The sequence below is a fragment of the Psittacula echo genome (genome assembly GCF_963264785.1).
Source record: "Psittacula echo genome assembly, chromosome: 7".
Taxonomy (NCBI): Eukaryota; Metazoa; Chordata; class Aves; order Psittaciformes; family Psittacidae; genus Psittacula; species Psittacula echo.
The window spans coordinates 12,477,609-12,499,546 of NC_137740.1; the positions used below are offsets into that span (position 1 = coordinate 12,477,609).

General features: G+C 52.2%; 1 protein-coding gene across 1 annotated transcript in view; it reads right to left on the reverse strand.

Moving 5' to 3' along the window:
- Positions 1 to 4,543: 4,543 nt before the first annotated feature.
- The window catches only part of PTPRF (protein tyrosine phosphatase receptor type F), a 254,311-nt gene continuing 236,916 nt past the window's right edge, over positions 4,544 to 21,938 (reverse strand). Inside the window, exons 23-32 of the mRNA XM_080624134.1 lie at positions 20,625 to 20,800; positions 14,929 to 15,048; positions 13,698 to 13,852; positions 12,111 to 12,396; positions 10,062 to 10,240; positions 7,089 to 7,215; positions 6,740 to 6,865; positions 5,957 to 6,111; positions 5,411 to 5,546; positions 4,544 to 5,273 (exon numbers count right to left, since the gene is read on the reverse strand). Coding sequence (XP_080480260.1) covers positions 5,205 to 5,273; positions 5,411 to 5,546; positions 5,957 to 6,111; positions 6,740 to 6,865; positions 7,089 to 7,215; positions 10,062 to 10,240; positions 12,111 to 12,396; positions 13,698 to 13,852; positions 14,929 to 15,048; positions 20,625 to 20,800 — 1,529 coding nt within the window. The 3' untranslated portion in view covers positions 4,544 to 5,204. The remainder of the gene's footprint in view (positions 5,274 to 5,410; positions 5,547 to 5,956; positions 6,112 to 6,739; positions 6,866 to 7,088; positions 7,216 to 10,061; positions 10,241 to 12,110; positions 12,397 to 13,697; positions 13,853 to 14,928; positions 15,049 to 20,624; positions 20,801 to 21,938) is intronic.

The window sequence follows — 21,938 nt, forward strand, 5'->3', positions numbered from 1 at the left end:
TGAATTAAAATCACAGCAAGGCAAAACACTCAGCCTCCTGCAGATGGAGGTACCAACACAGATAACTGTGAGGCAACGGTTTTGAGATGAACTCTGCATTTCTGGCCTTTCTGGTGGCCTCCAGCTGCACTTGCCACCCATTAGTCAAGAAAGACCAACTTTCAAATACCATGGGGCACGAGCCAGTCTTTTTTATGATGACGAGTGGTAAAATGTTGCTGTGAGCAGAAATACATAGGCAAGAAAGCTTGCTGAATATACAGTTGTTACGGTGGACTGAGATTACTTATTAAAACCAGCAAAAGGGCAACAATGAGCTTTTAATTAGAGGGATCAGAATTTGCCCTGCTCTCAGAAATGAACCAGGTCAGAACAGGCAAAAAAGGGAAAAAAATCACTCTTAACTGGGAAAATTTACAAATTAAATGGCAAATGTTGCTGAGAACAAGAAATACCAGCACTATGGGGGAAGGAGCTGCCAAGCTACTGTGTACTGTAAGCTCAGATTTGCTCAGTGGTACAGCTGTTTCTTTTCCTTATTTAACAGGTATTTTTCCCTTGAAAACCAAAACTTTAGGTAATGGAATCCCAAAGGGCAAGTACTTGGGCAGGATGTTATTTGGACTAGAGGATCTTTAAAGGTCCCTTCCAATCCAAACCGTTCTATATTCCTATCATTTGGCATCACTAGGAGGCAACCCCAGCCTGGGCAGGACTTGCACAGCTCTCTTGCTGCAGGTACCAATGAATTGGATTAAAAACATGAAAATAGAAAGAGCAGAAGAGCACCTCAGTGCCCAGGAATCCACCTTTGACTAGCTGCCATTTAGCTGGTGTCCCACCTGCCAAACTGTGCCCTTTGCAAAGCTGTTTATCCCAGGCTGCATTAAGGCTACCTGGTACATTAGGGAATGAAAAAATTTCACTAGGAAATAAAAAGCCAGCAGTGACTGCCCAGCTCCATTGCTCAGGGTGAGTATGGTTGGTCTGTCAGAGAGACTTCGAAGGAGAGAGGCCAAATGCTGCTCAGGACCATTCCCTTCTGCCCTGGAGCAGTGTGGCACTGAGAGGCCAGGCTGACACCAGAGGGAGGGAGGAGTCTCAAACTGATACCAAAGAAGATAGGGGAAAAAATGCCATCTGAGATAGGTCCTTTCTGGCTGGGGAAAGCTGAGCATGGACCAGGCACTGCACTGGAGCATGGCATGAGCCACAGTGCTGGCTCTGAGGGCAGACTGGGTTATCATGCCTGTTTGCCACTGTACGTGGTTAGCCTTTTTTTTTTCCCCTTTTATTTTGTGAGATACACAGAAATAAAGGGAAACATGTTAAAAGAATAAGTACTTTTAAAGCGTTGACTCCATCCCTGTCAGAGCAATGCTGGCTTTGTGCAAGCTGGCTGGGGAGTAGGACTGCCCTCAACAGCAGCACGCGCCTCTGAACTGGCTGTCCTCTGGGGTCCTGTCCCCTTGCCAAGGTGGCACTTTCTCACACTGCAGGAGCCTCCTGGTCCTCTCTGTGTGCTGAACATTTCTTGGCTCTGTGAGGCCAGGACAGGGCTTCACCTGTGTGGCTTTACTCCACAATGTAAGTACCTACATGGTGTCTACCCACCAACAGCCTTGCTGCAGAGGGCTGGGCTTTGTAATGTTATTCCCGGTGTGATCCATGCTGAGAATTCTTTCTCTCCCTGCCTCCTCCCAGTTCTACTTGGCCCGTAGGCAAGCTCACTGACCCACCCCCAAAGGTTGCTCTGTGCTATACACTTGGTAGGCAGAGCAGAGCCCACAGAGGCAGCGAGTTGGGAGTGTTTGCTCCCTTGTGTCTTCCCTGGTCAGTTGTAAAGGGTTCGGGCTAAGAACAAGACATCAGATGGGAGGGGAGCCCCAAGTGCTCTTGGGCAACAGGAAGGAACATGCACATGTGCTTGTGCATATGTACAACTGTTCTGTCAGCTGCTTGTTTCAGTGAGAGCAAACTGCTGTATTCAAAGCCACACACGGACTACAGGTTCATGCTATGGCAGTGCCTGGTGAGTGCTCATTGAGTGGCAATGTGCCACTCACATGTGCCATGTGGCAGAAGCACTGTCACCAGCTGAAGTTCAGTGGCACAAAGCATTGCAGTGCAGGCAGGTGCTCGCTGGCCAGTTTCCTACAGCGTGATGGTGGGCACGGCGTTCTTCCTCCCCACGCACACCCATGTATGAGCAGGTGCTCTCTTGGCTCTGCCACCCTGGGCCCTGGAAGCAATGCAAAGCAAAGCATCCCAATGCCAGCACTGCTGGCACGTGCATGTGCACACACACACACACCTGCACACGTGTGCTGCCTCACAAGGGTAGGAGCTTGCTTTGCCCTTGGATCTGTATCCCTGCAGTCACCCCAGCGGCACAGCACCATGGTAGGAGCCAGCCAGATGAAGGGGAAACACTGTTTTGCATTTGGCACCAGCTCAGGTGCTGGTCTGGCCTGGCAGGAAACGCTACGCGTGGCTGCGCTCCAGCAAAGTCAGCAAGGAGTCAGCAGGAAGGTGCCCACAGCCATGCTGAGGAGAAGCTGATCAGCCCATCTGCCACACGTTCCCACCCAACGTGCACACGATGGCAGGACAGGTTTGGCTCCCTCAGGAAGGATGGACAGGCCGCACGCACATGTGGTTGTGTCTCTTGCACTGGCCTTTCCCTTGCACGCTGGTGGTGTTGGGAGGTGCTGCTCTCTAGGAGCCGGCACTGACTGGAGGTTTACAGTTCACATGCAGGCAGGGCTGGGGCTGCCTGCCCATGGAGCGGGCACAACCCGGGCAGGCTTCACACCTGAATGAACTGGGGTGCTGCTCTGCAGGTAAGAGTCAGGCAATGGTTCTACTGCTGAGCAGTGACTTCGCATACATAAGTGTGATCAGTGCTGCAGAGCAGCATCACTGCAGCGTGCTGTGCGGCCAGCAACGCACCAGCCTCATCCACAGCTGATATTGTCACCAAGCCCACCACCACTGACCTCTCTCCTGCAAACCCATAAGCACAGTCCAGCCTGGTCCTGCAGCCAGCATGCTGGCAAGAAAGGGGGTGCAGATAAACGTGCTTCCAGCAAAGCTCAGCATCACCCCAGGGCTGCATCCTGCTACATCCTGGGGTTTTCTAGGGATTAGTAACTGGCACTAAAGCAGGTAGGGAGGGTGTTTCAGATCCCAGCCACCATTGGGACACCTTGTGCGCAGCATGGCCTAGGCAAAGTGGCCACTGGCTTCTTCATGTGGAGAATAATCCATCCTCGGGAAAGAGGAGGGGACCCAGAGGGGGCCATGTCTGCAAAGAGATGGCAGGAGCCATTCCCGGAGGTGCCAGGGACTCTCAGCGCACCCTGATATGGCTGCAGGTGGGCAGGAGGTGAGCACACATGGGGTTGTCACAGGGGATCTCTGAGCTCCCTGCTGGCACAGAGTCCCTGAGGAAAGTGTAGGGCACTCATGGCTGGCATGTGCCCATTGGAAAGGACTGTGGGAGCAAGCCCATCACTGAGGGACCCTATGGCCTCTGCTTGTTGCTGAAGAAACAGACAGCAAAGCCAGCTTGTATGAAACCCAATTATTCAAATTTATTAACATCAAGAATTATGCAATGATGCTGTAGATTTTTTTTTATTAACAAATAGAAAACAGACTGTATACAACAGTGACCCCTACAGCACTATGCATCCACAAGGTAAAAATGAATGTGTCCTCCAACATTACCAACCCTGGATTGCTGATTTCAACGTAGCTTGGATTTCTTAACATTCGGAATACATGTGATAATACAATTAAGATACCCTTCCACCACCTTTATTCATAACTCAATGCACTTGAAAGAGGGCTGCTCACTCCCTGTCTTTAGTGCAAGCGTGATATAATAAGGAGTATTAATATATAGTACCATTAAATTAAGTCCAGTAGTCTTGCCACATTGGTTCATTAGAACGTCCTGAAGTAGCGGAAAGTACAATATCCTAGTGACTTTTAACATTTGCAGGATAGCAGAAATTATAGATACACCCAACCTCTGAAGCCATGTGTACTCCCCTCCCCTTCCCTGCAGTACCCTGCTTTCCAAAGAGAGCCGGCCCGGCTCTGCTCTGAGGGTGGTTGGGCTTGTGCTCCTTGAATTGAAAATGCTTTTGATGCACGTCACTGGTGAGAGGTGACAGAATGGCGCTTGCACGCAAGGAACCGGGGGATAAACAAAAGGGGCCGTGTCTCGCTCTTTCCAGCCCCTTCCCGGGGAAGTGTGGGACCCACTCCCTTCTCCTGCCCCCTTCCCAGTGAGACACACAAAAAAGAGACTCCGAAGCCCAGAGACCGGGATTTCGGGTCTCTCACAAACAAGGCAACGACAACTCACGTCATATCGGGATCTGCCAATACACACGGTCACTGGATTGGTTTAACACGCATCGGAATAGCACTGAATGGTTGCCAGCTGACAAAGGGGACCACTGGTCCAGTGACCCCAGATGCCCTCCCAAACCCAAACCTACTCAGGAAATAATGGGGGGGGAGGGGAAAGGCTAAAAAAATAATTGGTAGCTTAGGTCCAGTTCCATGAAATTTAATATTCTACAGAGCATTAAAAAGCAGCCTATGGGGAATGGAGCCGGGCAGGAACCACAAGCCAGCTGCTGCGAATTACCAAGGAAGCTGCACTAAAATGGGCAGAACCAGCAGTGACTGGGTTGAAATAAACACAGGGCAGTAAAAAAATGTAAAAGCCAAAGGAAATAAAAAAGAACAAAACCCCAAAAGCCCAACTCCCAAGGGTCTGGCGGGTCCAGTTCTGCCTGGGCAAAACATTAAGACTTGCAAACAATAAAAAATAAAGAGAGAGGAGATTATAAAAACCACTAGTAACTATTTTACATGTTTAAAAAAAAGACCCCATTCCACCCACCTAAAGCCTTGCTGTGAAATGCAGTCGGCGTGAGAGAGGGCGAGAGATGCACATGAGCAGAAATTCAGCCAGAGACTGGAAATGCTTTTGGAGTCGGATTCCCTCGTTTGGCGCTGGGGCGAAGTTCCTAAATGCCGTGGTCAAAACTGGTTGGTGTGGAGGTCTGCTGCCTGGGCAGCACCTCCCTCTGTACAGAAGGACTGAGGAATGGGCAGCTCTGGCTCAGAGGGACCCATCTCCACTCCTAGACATCCCCACCGCGACTGGAGGAAAGCACTAGTTACGTTGCATAGTGGTCAAAGCTGCCGAGATACTCCAGTGCCGCTCTGTAGCACAGCTGGTACTGGTCCTGCAAGGCAGCAAGCGGGGAAACATGAGAAGTGGGAACACAGTGACAGTGGGCAGCAGGTTCAACATCCAGAGGTATTGGCTCCCCTCCCTTCTCCTACAGCTCTCCCACCACCCCAGGGAGGATGGCATGCTCACCTCTGTCTGCACCATGGCTGGCCGCTGCGTCCGCAAGGTCTTCACCGTCTGGAACATATCCACCACCCCCTCGTAGCGCATCCTCTCCAGCACGATGCTGAGCGTGATGAACACGCCTGTGCGCCCCACTCCAGCGCTGTACAGAGGGAGCAAGAGGTGCCATTAGAGACCCGCCACCCCAGCGAGGCTCTGCTTGCGCTATCTAGCAGTGGTGCAAGTGGCCCAAGCTCATGGAGCAGAGTGACCTGCGCAACAGAACTAGGGAGGCCATAGGGACACTGCCAGCCTGAAGTGCCCGATGAGCCCTATGGGGCCCACCAATTCTGCCTTGCCTCTGAGCCAAGCAGCTGTAGCACCCTGCCCTGCTCGAGGAGTCTTCCAAGGAGCTACAAATGGCCAATGGCACCCATGGATGTTGCTGCCTCCTTGTCCCCTGCCTGCCTCTTGCCAGTGGTGTGAGGGAGGGGCACCAAGTGCAGGAAGTTGGTAGCTGCCAGGGTCAGTGACGTAGGGGTCATTTCTGAGGGCTGATCGGTCCCCACTCACCTGCAGTGCACTGTGATGGGCCCGTCCTGACCGAACTGCTCCTTGGTCTTGTGCACCTGCCCAATGAAATCGATGAAGCCCTCTCCTGTCTTTGGCACTCCCTGTTCAGGCCAGTCTGTGAACTGGAACTGGCGGATGGTCCGTGACTGGCCGTCCTGCGGGGATAGGGGTGTTAAGATGTGAACCATGGGTGAGGGGCTGATCTTGCTCCCCTCAGCACTGGTGCTGCTGACCTGCTCTTAGACCCCCTGCCTCAGGCCAGGTGAGAAGGTGCACAGGACATGGAGGAGCCCAGGCAGATCTTCTGCTGAGAGCTTGGGGCCTGCCTCTGCTCTCCCATGTTCACTCCAGGGTGGCTGAGCTGAGCAGGGCTTTGGGCCCCTGTGGGGTCAGTGCCCTTGGTCCTGTTTGGGGCTCAGCTCCACCCTAGGACCACACTCACTGTCACACAGAGGTCCTGCACCCGCTCAGATGCTGCACACAGAGACTCCAGGTGCAGGGGAGCCCATGTTAAATGCTTGCCCAAGTGCGCAGCACAGGCAAGGTGGGGTCTGGTGCTGATAGGGGTCCCTGAGCTGTTCACCAGGGCTGACGCAGCTGGCAAGGAAGGAACTTGTGGTGAGAGAAGCAGCAGGTGGGGGGCAGAAGCCCTTTCTGCCTGCAGTGCAAGGCAGCACTTTGCTTTCCGGTTCCTCCAGGAGCTGCTGCACACTCCCTCTGCCAACCTGGGCAGGACAGAGGCACAGGGGGCAGGGGAGCTGGGGAGCCAGCAGTTGCACTCACCCTGGCATCCGTCACCTTGAACTCCCGGAGGATGTACTGTGGCATGTTGTACTCTGCCATTGGATCCACCACGAAGTACTGGTACCGGGCAGAGCGCTCTGCAGGCCAGTACTGGTGGCACTTCTCCTGTAGATGAGGAGCATGGTAAGACATTAGGACCGACAAGCTGCTGCTGCTCCTCCCTCCCACCCCCAGGAGCATTTGTGGCTGTGGGGCCACAGGGTCAGGCACTGGACACACCAGCAGGAGGCTGTCCCAAAGCAGCTCGTGCTGGGGACGGACTGGGGTGAGCTGAGGTGCCCACAGACAGCAGCACACAGCCCCCTTCTTCCCTCAGCAGGATTCATACCCTGCCCATCTCACGCAGCTTTGTCAACATCACCACGATGGTGGAGTTGTGCTCCCAGAGCATTCGCCAGAAATCTTCCGTAGTCTCGGCCAGTGGTCCCTGCGTGGCGATGTAGGCCTTCTGCTGCCTGTAACAAACACAACGGTGCTCAGACCAGCTCTCCGGGGGGCTGGAAGCAGAAGCCTCGTGCAGCAGGGAGCAGGGCTGACAATGCAGCTGCAGAAGGAAGGTCTCGGACTAGCCATGGACTCTGGGGGAGGGATGAGCCTGCCCAGCACATGTCTTCTCCCTACAAATGCAGTGACCACCACCAAGTGTAGGATCCAGAAAGGCTCCTAGTCCTTGCTGGGCTGACAGTGTCCCCGGCCCAGCCTCTTGCTGCTGTTTGTCCCCAGTGTTGCTGCACTGAAAGCCTTCTCAGCACCAATCCAGGCTGGAAGGAGGGGCTGTGCTTGGGGATGATCCCAGCAGCACCCCTGGGTTCCCGCACTTTCACTCGCTTCAGCACCCCCGTCCCTCCCATTGCATTGAAAGACACAGAGTAACTGCACCCTGTCACTTGGATCCTGCACACCTGGTAATTACTGGAAGCAATTCCAGCAGTGTGGAAACCATTAAAACCGTTTTGCCAACTTTTCTGGAGCTTGAAAATTTGTCCCCAGTTCCACTATGAACCCGAGCATCTCTCAGAATGTCCTGTGTGAAAGGGAGCTTGACCAGCCCCTGGCCCCCATACTCAAGAAAGCACCCTTAGTGCTTTGGCCTCTGAGAAGGGCCGGCTTTGCCATGTTGGTTCTTTGGCTTGCTGAGTGCCCAGCCTGGCACACTGGTGCTGCCTGTGAGAGACATGACGGGTCTGGTGCCACACAGGGAGTGAAGACAGGCTGAGAGTGCTGGGCTTGTTCGGCCTGGAGAAGAAAAAGCTCAGGAGAGACCTTGTAACAGTCTTCCAACACCTAAAGGCAGCCTACAAGAAATCTGGAGAGGGACTTTTCACAAGGACCTGTAGTGACAGGACAATGCGGAATATCTTTAACCTGACAGAAGGGAGATTTCAATTGGACATTATGAGGAAATTCTTCTCTGTGAGGGTGGTGAGACGCTGGCACAGGTTGCCCAGAGAAGCTGTGTCTGCCCCATCCCTGGCAGTGTTCAAGGCCAGGTTGGACAGGGCTTGGAGCAACCTGCTCTAGTGAAAGGTGTCCCTGTCCATGGCAGGGGGTTGGAACTAAACAAGCTTAAGATCCTTTCCAACCCAAACCATTCTGTGATTCTATGACATGGTCTTGCTTCACCACAGCGAGGCGCCGGAGCCCACGGGATGAGGGGCAGCATCCTCCCATTCAGCCCTCCATCTCTCCACGGGTGCTAAAAATTAATGAACGTGCTGCAGGACAGCTGTAACGTGCAGGATGAAGAGAGGAGCTGCTTCAAGGTGGATTTATAAGACACTATAAAAAGCAGGGTGTGGGGGTGCAGAACGAAACAGAAGAGGTAGTAAAGATGCAGATTCAGTGATATGACCTTGGGCCAACTGATCTCTTTAGATAATACTGAGACGATTACTTGGTTCAAAGGAAAGAATGGGAAGAGATAACAGCGCTCTTCAGGAATGGGGTAGGTAGCACACGAAATGGTACCACCTGCTGTGCTGGCAGCCCTCCCTCTGGAGCATCAGCAAGCAGCAAAACCAGGATCGCTCTTAGTCCGTGGCTGTGGAGCCAGGACGCAGCGGCTGCAGCCGGCCTGTCACACACAGGGCTGCCAGGGTAGGCATGAGGGCAGGCGGCCACAGTAATGCCGCAGTGCTGAATGGCTCAGAGCCACATAGGCCAGGGGGAGCAGAGGCTGCTCTGTGACAGCTTTCCTCCAGACCCTTCCTCCTTCCCCATTACCCTGTCCCACCCTGGCTCACTGCAGTTTTGCCATGTTGGGATGCTCCCAGGGTTGCTCCCCTTCTGCTCCCCGCCCACTCTTGCCTCCATGTATGGCTTCCCCCTGGAACCTCTTCTGGGTTTGGTGACTGGAGCACCAATAGATGCACGGAGCTGCTGGCCTGGCTGCAGCTACATCTGCTCCCTTTGGCAGTGCCCGTTGCTCCTGCGAGGTCACCAGCCCATAAGAAACATTTGGGCAGAGCCAAGCTGGAGGTGGATTGTGCTACATCCATTGTTGTATCCCCCGCTCCTGCACTGGGTGACTCTACTGCGATGGTGCACAGAGAGGTGACAGGAACAAGCCTCATACATGCATCACTGGGATTTGGTCTGGATTGCTGTCTTGGAGTTGGCTGGGAAGGAGATGTGGCCATTGGGCTGTTTCCCTGCGTTCTCCCCTTAAAGAGAAGAACATTCTCCTTAGCAGCTGAGAACGTGATGCCAGCTAGATACAGAAAATGTTGTTATTATTATTGTCCCACTAGATCTTAATCTGTGCTTTCTAAAAGCTATCCTGGGCAGCAGAACCCAGTGACAGGCTCCCCAGTGTCCAGCACCAGCCCTGCCTGAGGATCCACAGACTCCCTCAAAATCAAGATATGGGACAGTGAGTCTTGGGCTGCTGCCTGGATCAATCATGCAATGCACTTCTACCTCTGGCTGCTACAGTTAGTGAGGGGGGCAGGTTTGTTTTAGGTGCTGCAGATACAAAACACATGCCAAGGGATGCCTACCAGAAGATCCTATAAACTTGGCAGGAGCCAGCACAGCCTCCCACCCCAGCCATGCGGGCATCTGTCTACAGCAACACCAGCCAGCCTGGCAGTACTCACTCACTAGCAGTCTTTACATGCTGTAACTATACGCACTGCAGTGTTTGTGAGAAGTCTGAGGGAAACAGATAAAATACAACAGTGATCCCCAGCCAACCTCTAGGCAGCCAAGACCAGTCCTTGGGAAAGAGGAGAAGGCAGCTCTGCCATGGCTCCCAAGCAGGCAGGACAGGCTGGCACAGGCACCTCAGGGTAGCCCTTACCTGTACCCATCGATGAAGCTGGCATTGATGTAATCAGAGCCCTCGACACCCCGGATGGGCTGCAGACAGACTCTCGTCAGCTCGTACGGCATGATGTTCACGAGGCGGTTCTTGAATTTGTTGCATGGGAGGTTGGCACTGATGAAACGTGAGGTATGTGCTTTAGAGTTGGCCAGCAGCTGGAAGAGGAGGAAACATGTCAGACGCCTGCTGGGAATACAGCAGGGAACAATGGGACCCTGGCAGCAGGGCACACAGGAGTCTCTCTGGGCATGCAGCCACCTTCCCTCCTCTGACTGAGGGACAACTAATGGGGACAAGTCTTTCCAGACCAGACGAAGAACTCTGGCACCACATTATGAGGAGGCTGCACCTGACTGCTCTATTTCCCAGTAATGAGTCTGGTTTTCAGGACTGTGATGGCCCCTCTGCCATGGCAATGCACATCTAGGCATGGCATGGCCTCACTGCTGGCTTTTGGTGCATGGTTGTAGGTAGCAGCAGGGGAACCACCTGCACTGACCTGCTGGCACAACCCCAAAGCCACACATAGCAGAGTGGAGACCCACAGCAGCTCTCTCACTCACAAAGGACCAGGACATGAAGCATTGTACCTCACTGAACCAAAGACACATGCCTGGTGGCATCAGAGAAGGAAAGCTTTCCATCTTCCAACAATGGCTTGCTTTTTACTTCTCACCCCAGAAGAACACACAAAAAATGTGAGAATTGTGACAGTTTTAGGTAAAGAAGATCTATTTTGGGCTACTGCGAGACATTTTATGGTTTTCTTTGAGGCCTGTAAACTGGAGTCATGATAAATGTGTTACTTAGATCTATTGGCAGAGACACTCAAACAAAAGTCCCACTCTTGGCCCATCCCCTTCTCCAAAAGATCCTCTCCAGCATCTCCAGAGCCACCCTTCTTCTATGTGTGGCTCCCTGAGAAAGGACAGGGTTGCTCCCTGGGGAGTGATGCAGCCATGTGAGGCCTTCCCTTATCCTGCTCTCCAGGGTTTTCCATGCCTTGGACACTGCCAGGGCGCAGAGAGGGGCAAATTTTATTACTGTTCTAAAGAGGCCCTTAGAGAATCAACAGATTTTTGCCTTTCTTATAAGAGAGTTGCTAGAGTTGAGCCTAATTCTATGGCTCTCTTGAGGGCTTTCTCAGGGCAGGTGTCACCATGAGATACTAATTCAGCATGTTCTACTGTCTCAAGCCCAGGACACTGGCAGCTTTGGTAACCACAGGACAGAGCTGCTCAGATGTTCCTAGTTTACACAGAGAGCCAGTATTTTACCTCTCCTGCTCCTTTGTCATTTGGAAGGAATCCCCACGGTGAAGCAGTATTGCTGCAGTTCATTTCACAGCCTGCACGGTCTGCTGCCTCTCTGCATGAGCTATATTCCCATGCATGAGTTCACTGGACTAATGCACCTAAGCTGAGAATATGGGCGCTTACCCAAGCTCGCTTCCATCTCCAAGGCTGTAATAAATATCTGCAGTTGGCATTCATAGATATAGATAGCAAAATGTGGGCTTGGATTCCCAAAACCAGTGTGCCTTAAAACACTGCCTTCACCAATTCTAGACACCGAGGCTTGGTGTTCTGGTGGTTAAAAGATAAAAAGTTCAACATTGCAGAAATGAGACTAGAAACGTCTCACATATTTAAATTGGAGCCATTTTCAGACAAGTTGTTCACAGTAACATCAATTATCACTAACACGATCTGCATCTGATTTCAGATGCATCTCCTGCTGCACAGTGAACCTAGAGCAGAACGTGCTGCTGAGAACTGCGCATCCATCTGCCTTTTATATCCTCCCTAGCAGCTGCCAATCCAGAGGGGACCATGGCCGACACAAGCTTTACAATTCAAATGTATTTTAAATCACTGCCTACCTGGTTTAGAAACACACAAAAGAATAACTGTCTGTAATGATCCATGGCTTTCCTCTCCCAGCCCCTGTGTGAGCAGCCTGGTGGGGCTGTGTAGGCAGAGACAGGGTGCCAGGTAAGGGGGGTGCTGGGGCTCTGCCACCAACCTTGAATTCCAGCTCCATTGCAGTAACGCTCTCTCCTGGTGGCACCTGGGTCAGCTTCTGGATGTGAGCAAAGAGGTTGCGTGCAGGCACCTCTGTATTGCCACACGTGGCTGCCTCCAGCAAGGCCTCGTGGATGAAGATGTACTGGTCCTCTGTCTGCACCATGTAGTTGCGCTGAGAGCGCATGCACGTCACGTGGCCATAGATGTCCACGGTCTTCTCATGCTTCATCCGCTCCAGCATGGCATCGATGACAATGAAGCAACCAGTTCGGCCCACGCCAGCACTGCAGGAACAAAGCACGTGGCCTGAGATGATGATCTCCTACTGATGCCATGCAAGCTCTGCTCTTGCTTAAGAGAGCACCCAGCCCTAGAGCCCACAAAGAGGGAATAAAGGCTGCTCCTCACACTGAGGGCTAATGAGCTAAGCCCCAAACAAGAGACAGCAGGAGGAGCTAGGGAGAGAGACACTGAAGAATGTGGGAGGCTACTCAGCCCTTCTCCACCCCCTGGTCACTTATGGAGTAGAAAGGACACTGTGTCACTGCTGGTCCCTACGGTGCCTAGCAGCACCTCCTCAGGGGAAGAAGAAATGTGTTAACAGGCAGGAGAGTGACAGCATATGTGTGCATGAAGGTATAAGATCTGAAGTCCAGGCTGGGCCCCAACACCAGCGAAGCCCATAATTTCAAGCCTGTTTGTCCTCTAATCTGGGTCACTGTTTCCTAACCCATAAAACAAGGACAGCCAGCCTGAGAGGGAAAACCAGAAAGGTGAGGTCATGCATGTCCATGCTGAGCCTTTTGCTCAAGCACTGGATGCCTTTCCATGTCTGTTAGAAGGGCAGTAGCAATCCTCAAACTCCTCACCCTGAGAGCATCCTGAAAACAACAGACATGCTGCCATGACATGTAAACATAGGCAGAGATAGGGAGCTAGACATTTCCTCATTTATGGTGCAAGTCAGATCCTTAACAGGGCTTTAATACAGCTTGTTTGTGTGTTAATTACACCCCACTCCCATCTGAAACAGAGCATGAAAGAAGAGAATTAAACACTGCTAGTAAGGCACACGCTGGAACAGCAATGATGGAGTGGTTTGCTCAGTAATAGCCCCCACTCGGCTGGTATAGATAAATCTTGCCTGGAGAAGATGCTGAGCCTTGGTAGACTAACATTTTGCTTACAGAGCTGCCCTTTTACCCTGCGAAAGAGTTCTGCTGAAAACATTATGTATGAATGTTTGCAGAGGTTACTGCATGCCTGTCAGTCAATGATGTGCCCCTGAAAGGCACCACCTACTTATGCTGGGCACACATGACTTCATTTTTAAATGGTACTTGCAATTTTGCAGGAAATAGTGTTTTTTGAGGCTCTCCACACAGCAGTGCTGTTTAATCAGACAGACCAGTAGCAATATAGATGTTACCACTGCATAACCACTGCTGGTTGCTGTCCCACCCCAAGTGCAGGTTATGCTACTGCGAAACCTTCCCAGCAGGAACAGGAAACTTCACTTTTAGTTAAAGCTCCTGGAGCCAGAAGACACAAGCCCAGATGCAGCTTTGCAAACACCCAGTCCTACCTGCAATGGACAACCATGGGCCCAGCATCGGGTGGGTTACAGGCCTTGACCCGTCGCAGGAAAGCTAGGATAGGGGTGGGGTATTCCGGTACCCCGTGATCGGGCCAAGCCATGAACTGGAACTGTCGCAGCTCTCGCTTCTCACTGGAGCCATTCTGTTGAAGACAAAGAGGAGTTGTTTTGCATGAGAACAGTCTCATCCCAGGCAGGAACCCATTTATGGCGTAATGAGGTACCCAGCTGTCTGGGTAACAACAGGCATGTAATGCCATGTGTGATCATGCATGTATTGGGCTTTTGCCACTGCGAATCTGAAGGCAAAATGTAGGCTTTTTGCAAAGCTTCTGTAAACACAGATGCCCTGTGGAAAGCCAGCTGATACAGAGAACAGAGCAGCTCTGCAGGAGCAGAGCAGACTGAAGGGAAGGTGAAAGACTCCTTTCTGCACAGCATGGGGTCACTACCCATGTACTCACTGCATGTTCAGGGAAAATGGGCACTGGGCATGGAAGGGCCACAGCAGCCAGTTCCCTCCCTGCTCCTCTGCATCATAGGGTGGCTGATAAGTGGGTGTCTGCAGATACTGCCCTGCTCCTGGCTTGGCTTGGCTGAGTGATCAACACAGCAATGCAGTAGGACTGGCTGGATGACTGCTGGGGACAAGATGCCTTGCTGGGGTGTGAGCCTGTCTCCATCGTACACTGCTGTTCTCCTGGCCCACACTCAGTCATGCACAGAGGCAGCTGGCTCCAAAGCCTGTTTGCATTGCTGTGACATGCTGCTGCTAGCATTGCCCCTGGGATTTCCAAACACTAATGAGGTACACAGCAGGCAGAAGAGAAAGCCTTGAGCACATGTCAGCACAGCCCCTCTATTTGCATTATTAGTGACAGGAGTACTGAAAATTCACTGCTTCCCATGTTGTCCCTCTAATGGGAGGACAGCTGTTACATGTACACTCGCCAGAGGCAAGCACAGCCCTTGTTTTGGGGCCCATCACAGGGTTTGAATGCATACAGGAGAGCATCAGGTGTCCTGGCCAAAATCTGGTGCTGAACAGATGCACAACCTGCAGCTGGTCTCCTACTGCAGCCCAGCTGTGAAAAATGGCTCATGTATGGACTAGTCACATGCTTGGCCAAGCCAGGCACAGCCCCTGCTTGTGGGCCCTACAGCAGAGGAGAGCAGCCCTGCATTACCTGGAGCAGGAAAAGCCCAGCCAGAGCCATACCTTGTATAGTGCAAAGGTGCGGACGGTGTAGGTTGCCAGCTCGACTGTGTCCAGCAATGTCACCTGGATCATCCCATAGGTTTCTGTACCCCGGCTTGGCCAGTACTGGTCACACTTTACCTGCAGGGAGGAGAGGAGAAAGGGTCAGTGCTTGGCTGCTGGGTTTGGTGACTGGAGCATCGATAGAGGCACAGAGCCGCTGTCCTGGCTAGTCATTTGGATTGGTTTGCAGCCTGTATCCCCACTAGCTCCATGCTGTCCCAGCCCAAAGTCCCTGACCCATAGCACTGAGCTAAGACAGGACAGAGCTCTAAGTCCAGCACAGTACACAACAATACAACAACAGGCACTACCTTTCCCCATAACATCTGTAGTCTCCAGGGTGCCCCTGTCAGCGAGGCCCCCAGCAGAAATCCATCCTGGTGAAGACGGGACACAGTCCATGCCAGGCCTCCAGCCTGGATGCTGCGTCCACAGAGCTGACCCTGTCACCCTTTCTGCATTGCCATAAGCTTTAGTGCACTGAGCATCAACAAGAGACACCAACCTGCCCCTCTGATAGGCGGCCCATCCCTGGAAATCTGCATCTCCCAGATATTTCAAAAACTCTCCACAGCAAGACACAGATACTAGCTTAGACACAGTCACAACTTGTTCTCCCTCTATGAGAAGACAGACTGTGGCCAAACCATCCTTCTAGCCTGCTCCTGCCAGCAGCACTGTTCCACCATGAGAACACTCCTGCTCTCTAGGGAACCCCTGTCCTGCAGGTCCTTTATCTCTCCCTCTCAAATCTGCAGCCGTAGCACTTTGAGCTACTGGTCACAGCTCCTGCTGCAGCCCACTTGACAGAGAGCCCTAAAACCTCCCCAGGGTCTCATCCCTCTGACCCTTTCATCTCCCTGTGCATCCCTCCCTGCACACCTTCGATGCCCTCCTCCTCCTCCTCCTCTTCACAGCTCAGTGTTTGCAAACTACTCCTCCAGTTTTGTTCTTCCCAGCCCCGAGCTCCCTATATAATTGGCACCCTGAGCATCCCTATTTCATCTAGCACCCTGCTTCCCCGCCCCGCTGAGCTGTGGTGCCTGGCTGACAGGAGAAAGACTTCATTTTCACCCATGTGCACTGCACTGAAAATGGTTTCCTATCCTAGGAGAAAGGAGTGAATGGAAGATCATCTGTGCTTGTCAAGGAATAGTAAACTTAATTATTAGCTGAGTGTGTTTACAGGGGAGCGTGTGGGAAGGGAAACAACAGGCTTAATTAGAAATCAATGAAGTTCTGCCTTCTAATTGAAGGCACTTTAAGCAGGGTGGGGCTTGTGAAAGTGAAGAGCTCTCATCCTGCACTCTGGCTGCTGAAGTGTGGCAGCCTGGGGTCAAAGGGATGTATATGCCCCTGCTTTTTTAGGATCTGCTGTCAGTAAGTGCTGCCCTGACAGAAGTGCTGGGAGCAAGGCTGCCTGATGTGGTACTGCAGGCACCTGCACACCCAGAGCAGCTCTACTGCCTCCTGCCTGAGGTCTCCTGCTGTTCAGGCTGCTGTGCTGCCTTGGATGCGTGCTCCCAGCATGGCAAGCCCTGAACAAATCTCAGAAGATTTCTCTTCCTTGCTTAGCACAGAGCAGGCTGTTATTTCGCACTGACTAGCTGCAGAGTGAACAGCTTGGAGGTCACAAACCTTATTTCACAGCTAAACTGATCTTATCCACAAGCGGGTGGCAGCTGCAGCTGCATCTCCATCTCTGGCCACCTGAGCTTGCCTTGCCTGGCTCAGGGATAACGTGACCCTCTCTGAAGGAGGTGAGGGGAGGGCAGAATGGCATCCTGCACATACTGGAGGAGCCAGCTTCTTGCTGTATAGGCCTCAGTGTGGTTTGCAAGGATGTTCCAGTGGAGCAGCACAGCTCCCTGTGCTCGGGGAGAGCCGTCCCCTCCTGCCACACATGCTACAGGGCCATGTGTGCTCGAGCACAAAACAAACTTCAGAGGAGTTCCCTGTGCAGGATAATAGCAGCGCCTGGGCTGGTAATTGAAAATTATTTATTCATGACCAGATAAGAGTCAGTCACATTTTCTGCCAAATTTACCCATAATGTTTATGCCCCATTTTCAAGCTCTGTAAATTTTATGCTGAAGCTGATGCACTGTGGCAGTAAAAGCAGATAAGAGATGTTTTCTTCTGGCAGTGCTTGCTACTCATTAACTTAAGAAGCACAGTAATGTCCTGAACAGTCATTTACCGCAGCTTTGCTGAGTGGTTCCTGTCCCTCCCCTTTGATGCCCTGTGCCCAAGAGCAGCCGGGCACCTCTCCTCAGCTCGAGAGCTGTGCTCTGCTCCCAGCTCCACTCACAAGCTCCAGATGGCATCACTGCCAGGAAAAGAAATAGAGCAGGATGTGGCCGCCAGGCCTTTCTTCCTCAGAGCCCTTCAGAACCATCCTCTTTGCATCCGTGCTTGGGGACACAAAGCATCAGGGGAGATCACACCCCAGGGATGGCTGCTTGCTGCTCTGGGCTGGGACAGAACAAGCTACTGCACTGCTACTGCTCTGGGAGACCTCACCGTGCCGGGCTCTTGGGGATAGCCCAGGGTAAGAGAAATCCTGATTTAATACCTCTCTCATGCAACACACCCCCCATCAGGGACACGGCACGCCTGCAGCTTTGGGAAAGCTAATCTACAATGTGTGTTTCTGAACTGCCACCAAATGATTCTGAAACTGATTGTAAAGCTTTGAAGGCAGCTAAATTGCACAATCCAGCCATTTCTATCCTTTATGTGCCTCTCGCTTTGTGAAAACATGAAAAAGGGAGGATGATTTGGACCATCAAGCCAGCTGAAATTGCAGACCATAAAAGCCGATGCTCTTTAAAGATTTTTTTCCCCCTGCAGCTCAGGAGCCCTTTAAAGCAGTGTCACCCCTACAGGGCTGCAAAGCTGCTGCTGATCCCGGCTGGCTTATCTACAGACAGCACTGCTGACAGGGACTCGGGAAGCTCACTGGGGAAGGTGGCAGAGCCTGTTCTGCGCCGGGCATCTCACCATGAGGCCCTGCTGCCCACCCCAGGCTTTGTGGTTGGAGAGACAATCCTGTGCCTGGATTGTTTGGACCCCTGGGCAAGGGGACTTTCAAGCAAGGTCACCTGTGCATAACGCTGTGACACTGTGTGAGTGCCTGGAGCAGTGCTGTCCCACAGTATTGTGAACATCAGCAGGCAGCAATGCGCAGGGACCCAAGGGGCTGCATCAGATGAGGTTTGAATGCTCTGGAGTAAACTGTAAAACAGTGACTCATGCTGAAAGCTGGGAGCAATAGGCAGTGAATGGGATCTTCCTTGGTCCCCCAAAAGGTGTGCTCCTGAGTGAGCTCTAGCCACCACCAAAGGGAGATGAAGAAAAGCAGAGTAGGAAGAGACTGAAAGCCATGCTGCCTTGGAAGATGCTGGAGAAGCCGACAAAAAAAGCCCAGAGAAAGCAATCTCCTCAAGTCCACATCCCAGCTTCCCACCAGGGCCCTCCTGTGAGTAAGCTCCCTGAGGCACCTACGGAGTCCAGCAAACACATCCCTTGCTGTGCAGGGCTGTTTCGACTCAGGAGTGGCTGGGCTTCCCCACTGCCTCTCCTGGCAACCTGCCTGTCCTATGGTGCTTAATGAAATTGCCCATTTCTCATTAGTGCTGGGGATGAACCAAAGAGCCAGGAGGGCATGGGCAGGCAGTGTTGGGGAGCAAGCGCTGAGGTCTGGGTCCAGTCAGGTCAGCCTAGAGACCCTGGGCAGCACACCTGGGCAGGCAGCTGCCTGCAGCTTCTGTGAGGGCTCTGGTCACACTTTGCCCATGACAGGGATTCACAGTGCCTGTTCTGTCACCAAAAGCCTGACCACACACACCGTGTTCGGAACAGAAACCATTACCACAAGAGGTAATTGCCTGCCTGCAGGAGGACATGACAAGGAGTGTGCTAGGGGGAGATAACACATGGCTCAACAGCACAGGCATCTCAGGCAAAGACAAGTGCCTGTGGGGTCAAAGGAAACCCGTTATCTTTGTGAAACATGCACCTTGGAGTGCCTCCCATAACTAAGCAGCCTGGAAGTTAAGTGAGTCAGGATTCTGGGCAGGAATTTACTTGGCAACCTAAAAGGGCTTTTCCTCGTACTTCAAATACGTGTTCCATCACTGAAATGTGGAGGCACAAAGAAGTCCTCATTTAGTCCCCAGCTGCAGAGAGCAGTTGATCAGTAGCTTCTGATCTTGCTTAGCCCATGTGTCAAGCTCTGAGCTGTAGGAAGGGTCAGGTTAATTGACCTCCCTGTTTGGGATGCGATTGGTGAGGGTGGACATCAGACAGAGCAGGCAGGGCAGTGCAGTGCACAGGGCAAAGCTGGGTTGGTTCTCTAGAGGCAGCTCATCTCCAAGGAATACTGTTTTTCCTGCAGGCTGCAGGGCATTTGTAGAGCTGGGGAAGCCCATGAACAAGGCCTATTTTCGTATATGTAGGAAAAGCAGATCTGTTTTGCCATGATCAGTTGTTCTAGATGCTTCCTCCCAGCCAGCGTGGGTTAGGACACCCTTGTGAGCATTTCAGTGCTAAAGCTTTGAAACAGAGGGAGAGCATGCAGGCAAAAGTTTTAACTAAACCCAAACTCAACAGTTTCTGCTTCTCAAGAATGAGCTTATTGGGCTAAAAATAACCAGTGCTTCACAGCTTGAGTGCACAGCCCCCTCTCCTGCTGTTGGCATGGCAACACTAAAATATTCTGCAACTACAAATGCTCACCGCTAAAATTTTACTTTTAGGAACAAACTGAATCACGAGAGGCTGAAGGTGGCTCCTGCCTGGGTAGGCTTTGCCCGAAGGATGCATCTGAGCACAGAAGCACTTCGGTCAAAGCTTATGAACTCCTGCTTCAGGGGCTGAGTAAGAACCTCAGTCAAGAGACACCACAAGCATCAACTGCAGCTGCTCCTTCCTCTCCACCTCATGCTGTCCCCACGGTTTGCAGGCAGCTTTGCATTTATTACATCAGAATATCTAATCTTGGCAGCATGAGCCGATCATTTATACATGTCGTCACTGGAGAAGGCATAAATTAGTCTTGCTATTGCAAGACCTCATCAGCCATTCGCCTTCATCGCCAGAGATGCCAGGGCCCTGTCAAGCTGCAGGATGCTGCTGATACCACCTACCAATTGCAGCTTCTCAGCTTCTGGGACTGTCAACACCCTCCATCTCAGAGCTTTCCTTTCTCCCTTTGGCATGAGTGATGTGGGCAGGGAAAGCATGCATGTGCATATAATCACCGAATCAACTAGGTTGGAAAAGACCTTTAAGATCATCAAGTCCATCCTTCACCCCAGGACTGTAAAGGCCACCACTAAGCCATGTCACCGAGGGCCTCATCTACACAATTTCTGAACACTTCCAGAGATGGTGATTGCAACACTTCCCTGGGCAGCCTGTTCTAATGCCTGCCCACCCTTTTGGTGAAGAAACATGCATGCAAGACAGTGGTTAATGAGCAGCACAGTAACAAGAGGTCTTGCTACCCTTTCAGTCCATGGGGATACGCTTACAAGGCACTTGCTGCTGGGGTGCCTGTAGCACCACTGGACCTGCCTCTCCCTGGGTTCCCATACCTCTTTCCTGCCTGCACTGCCAGCTCCAGAAAAGAGAGGAAGCACACACTGTACCCTGGACTTCTCCTCCAGCCTGGTCATCATGACTATAGTTGCTGTTCTCTGTTCCCACACCATCCTCCAAAAGTCGCTGAGGGTTTCTGGCAGAGGTCCCTGCGTGGCGATGTAGGCGTTCTGCTTCCGATAGCCATCAATGTAATTAGCATTGATGTAATCACTGCCTGGGACTCCTGTGAAAAAAGGGCAAAGAGTTACTCCAGTGGCAGCACACCACCCTGTGCCTATTGCTCTGCTGGGCCCTGCAGGCAGAAGCTGTCATGTTCACAAGGCTCTTGACAAGTCTCCTGCACAGGATGATGCCAGAATCTTGCCCAGGGATCCTGCAAAGGACAGGGATGGTGCCTGAACAAGGAAGAATCCTTTGTAACTCCCATATTAATACAACAAGAAGGCAGCACCAAAGCAGAGAGACAGATGCCACCCGCACACAAAGGAAAATTCACAGGCAGGAATATTAAGGAGCTCGTTTGGCCCTAAGCTATTGACAGAAATAATTGTCTTAAATTCGCCAGTAATTTGTTATGGCCCTACAGCACCTTTCTAAAATGAGGCTGCTTCACTAGTTTGTCTGTTAGCAGGGGATGTCAGGCAGGGATGTCCTCCCATCCCTCCTGCAGAGATGAGTACCTCAGAGGAGCTAGAGACCTTCCTCCCACCACCACTGAAACCCTCCTTAGATTGAGACCCCTCCTCTTTGCTGCCTGTTGGCAGAGGCTGTTCCAGCTTCCACTCAGCCTCCACCATGAAGGAAAGGACTTTCTTGTAAAGGCCTTTAAAATGCAAACACAGTTAGTAAAATAAATTCAGCAAAACAGAGAGGCCTGGGGCTATGCTTCCAAAGCCTGCTCAGCATGGGCTGCCCAGGCTGCAGGGAGGGAAAGCAGCAGGAAGCTCCTATGTCTCCCAAGGAGCATGCATCTGCATTTCATTGGAGGAAGGAAATAAAGCTGGGGGTGTCCCCATGACCCTTTTGTCAAGGGGAATTTTCTACAGGTATCAGCAGTCTCACATCAGCAGAAACAAAGTGCTTGGTGGCTCTGGCGGAGCAGCAGCAGCTGCAATGCGGCGTCTGGCTCCCTTGGCATGGTTGGCAGGGACCCGTCAGGGTGCTTTGGGAACGGTTCCCAGGAAGACACAGACACTACTCATAGCAACTGAGTCAGGCTGGAAAACAAGGATTCCCCCATGTGCTCACCCCACAAGTGTCTAACAGGGTTTGCCCATGATCAGGCATGCCAGGCCTTCACAGAGATGCTGCTGCTCAACAGGCCTTGAAGCAAGGGACCATTTGGACCCCCTCCTCCTCTG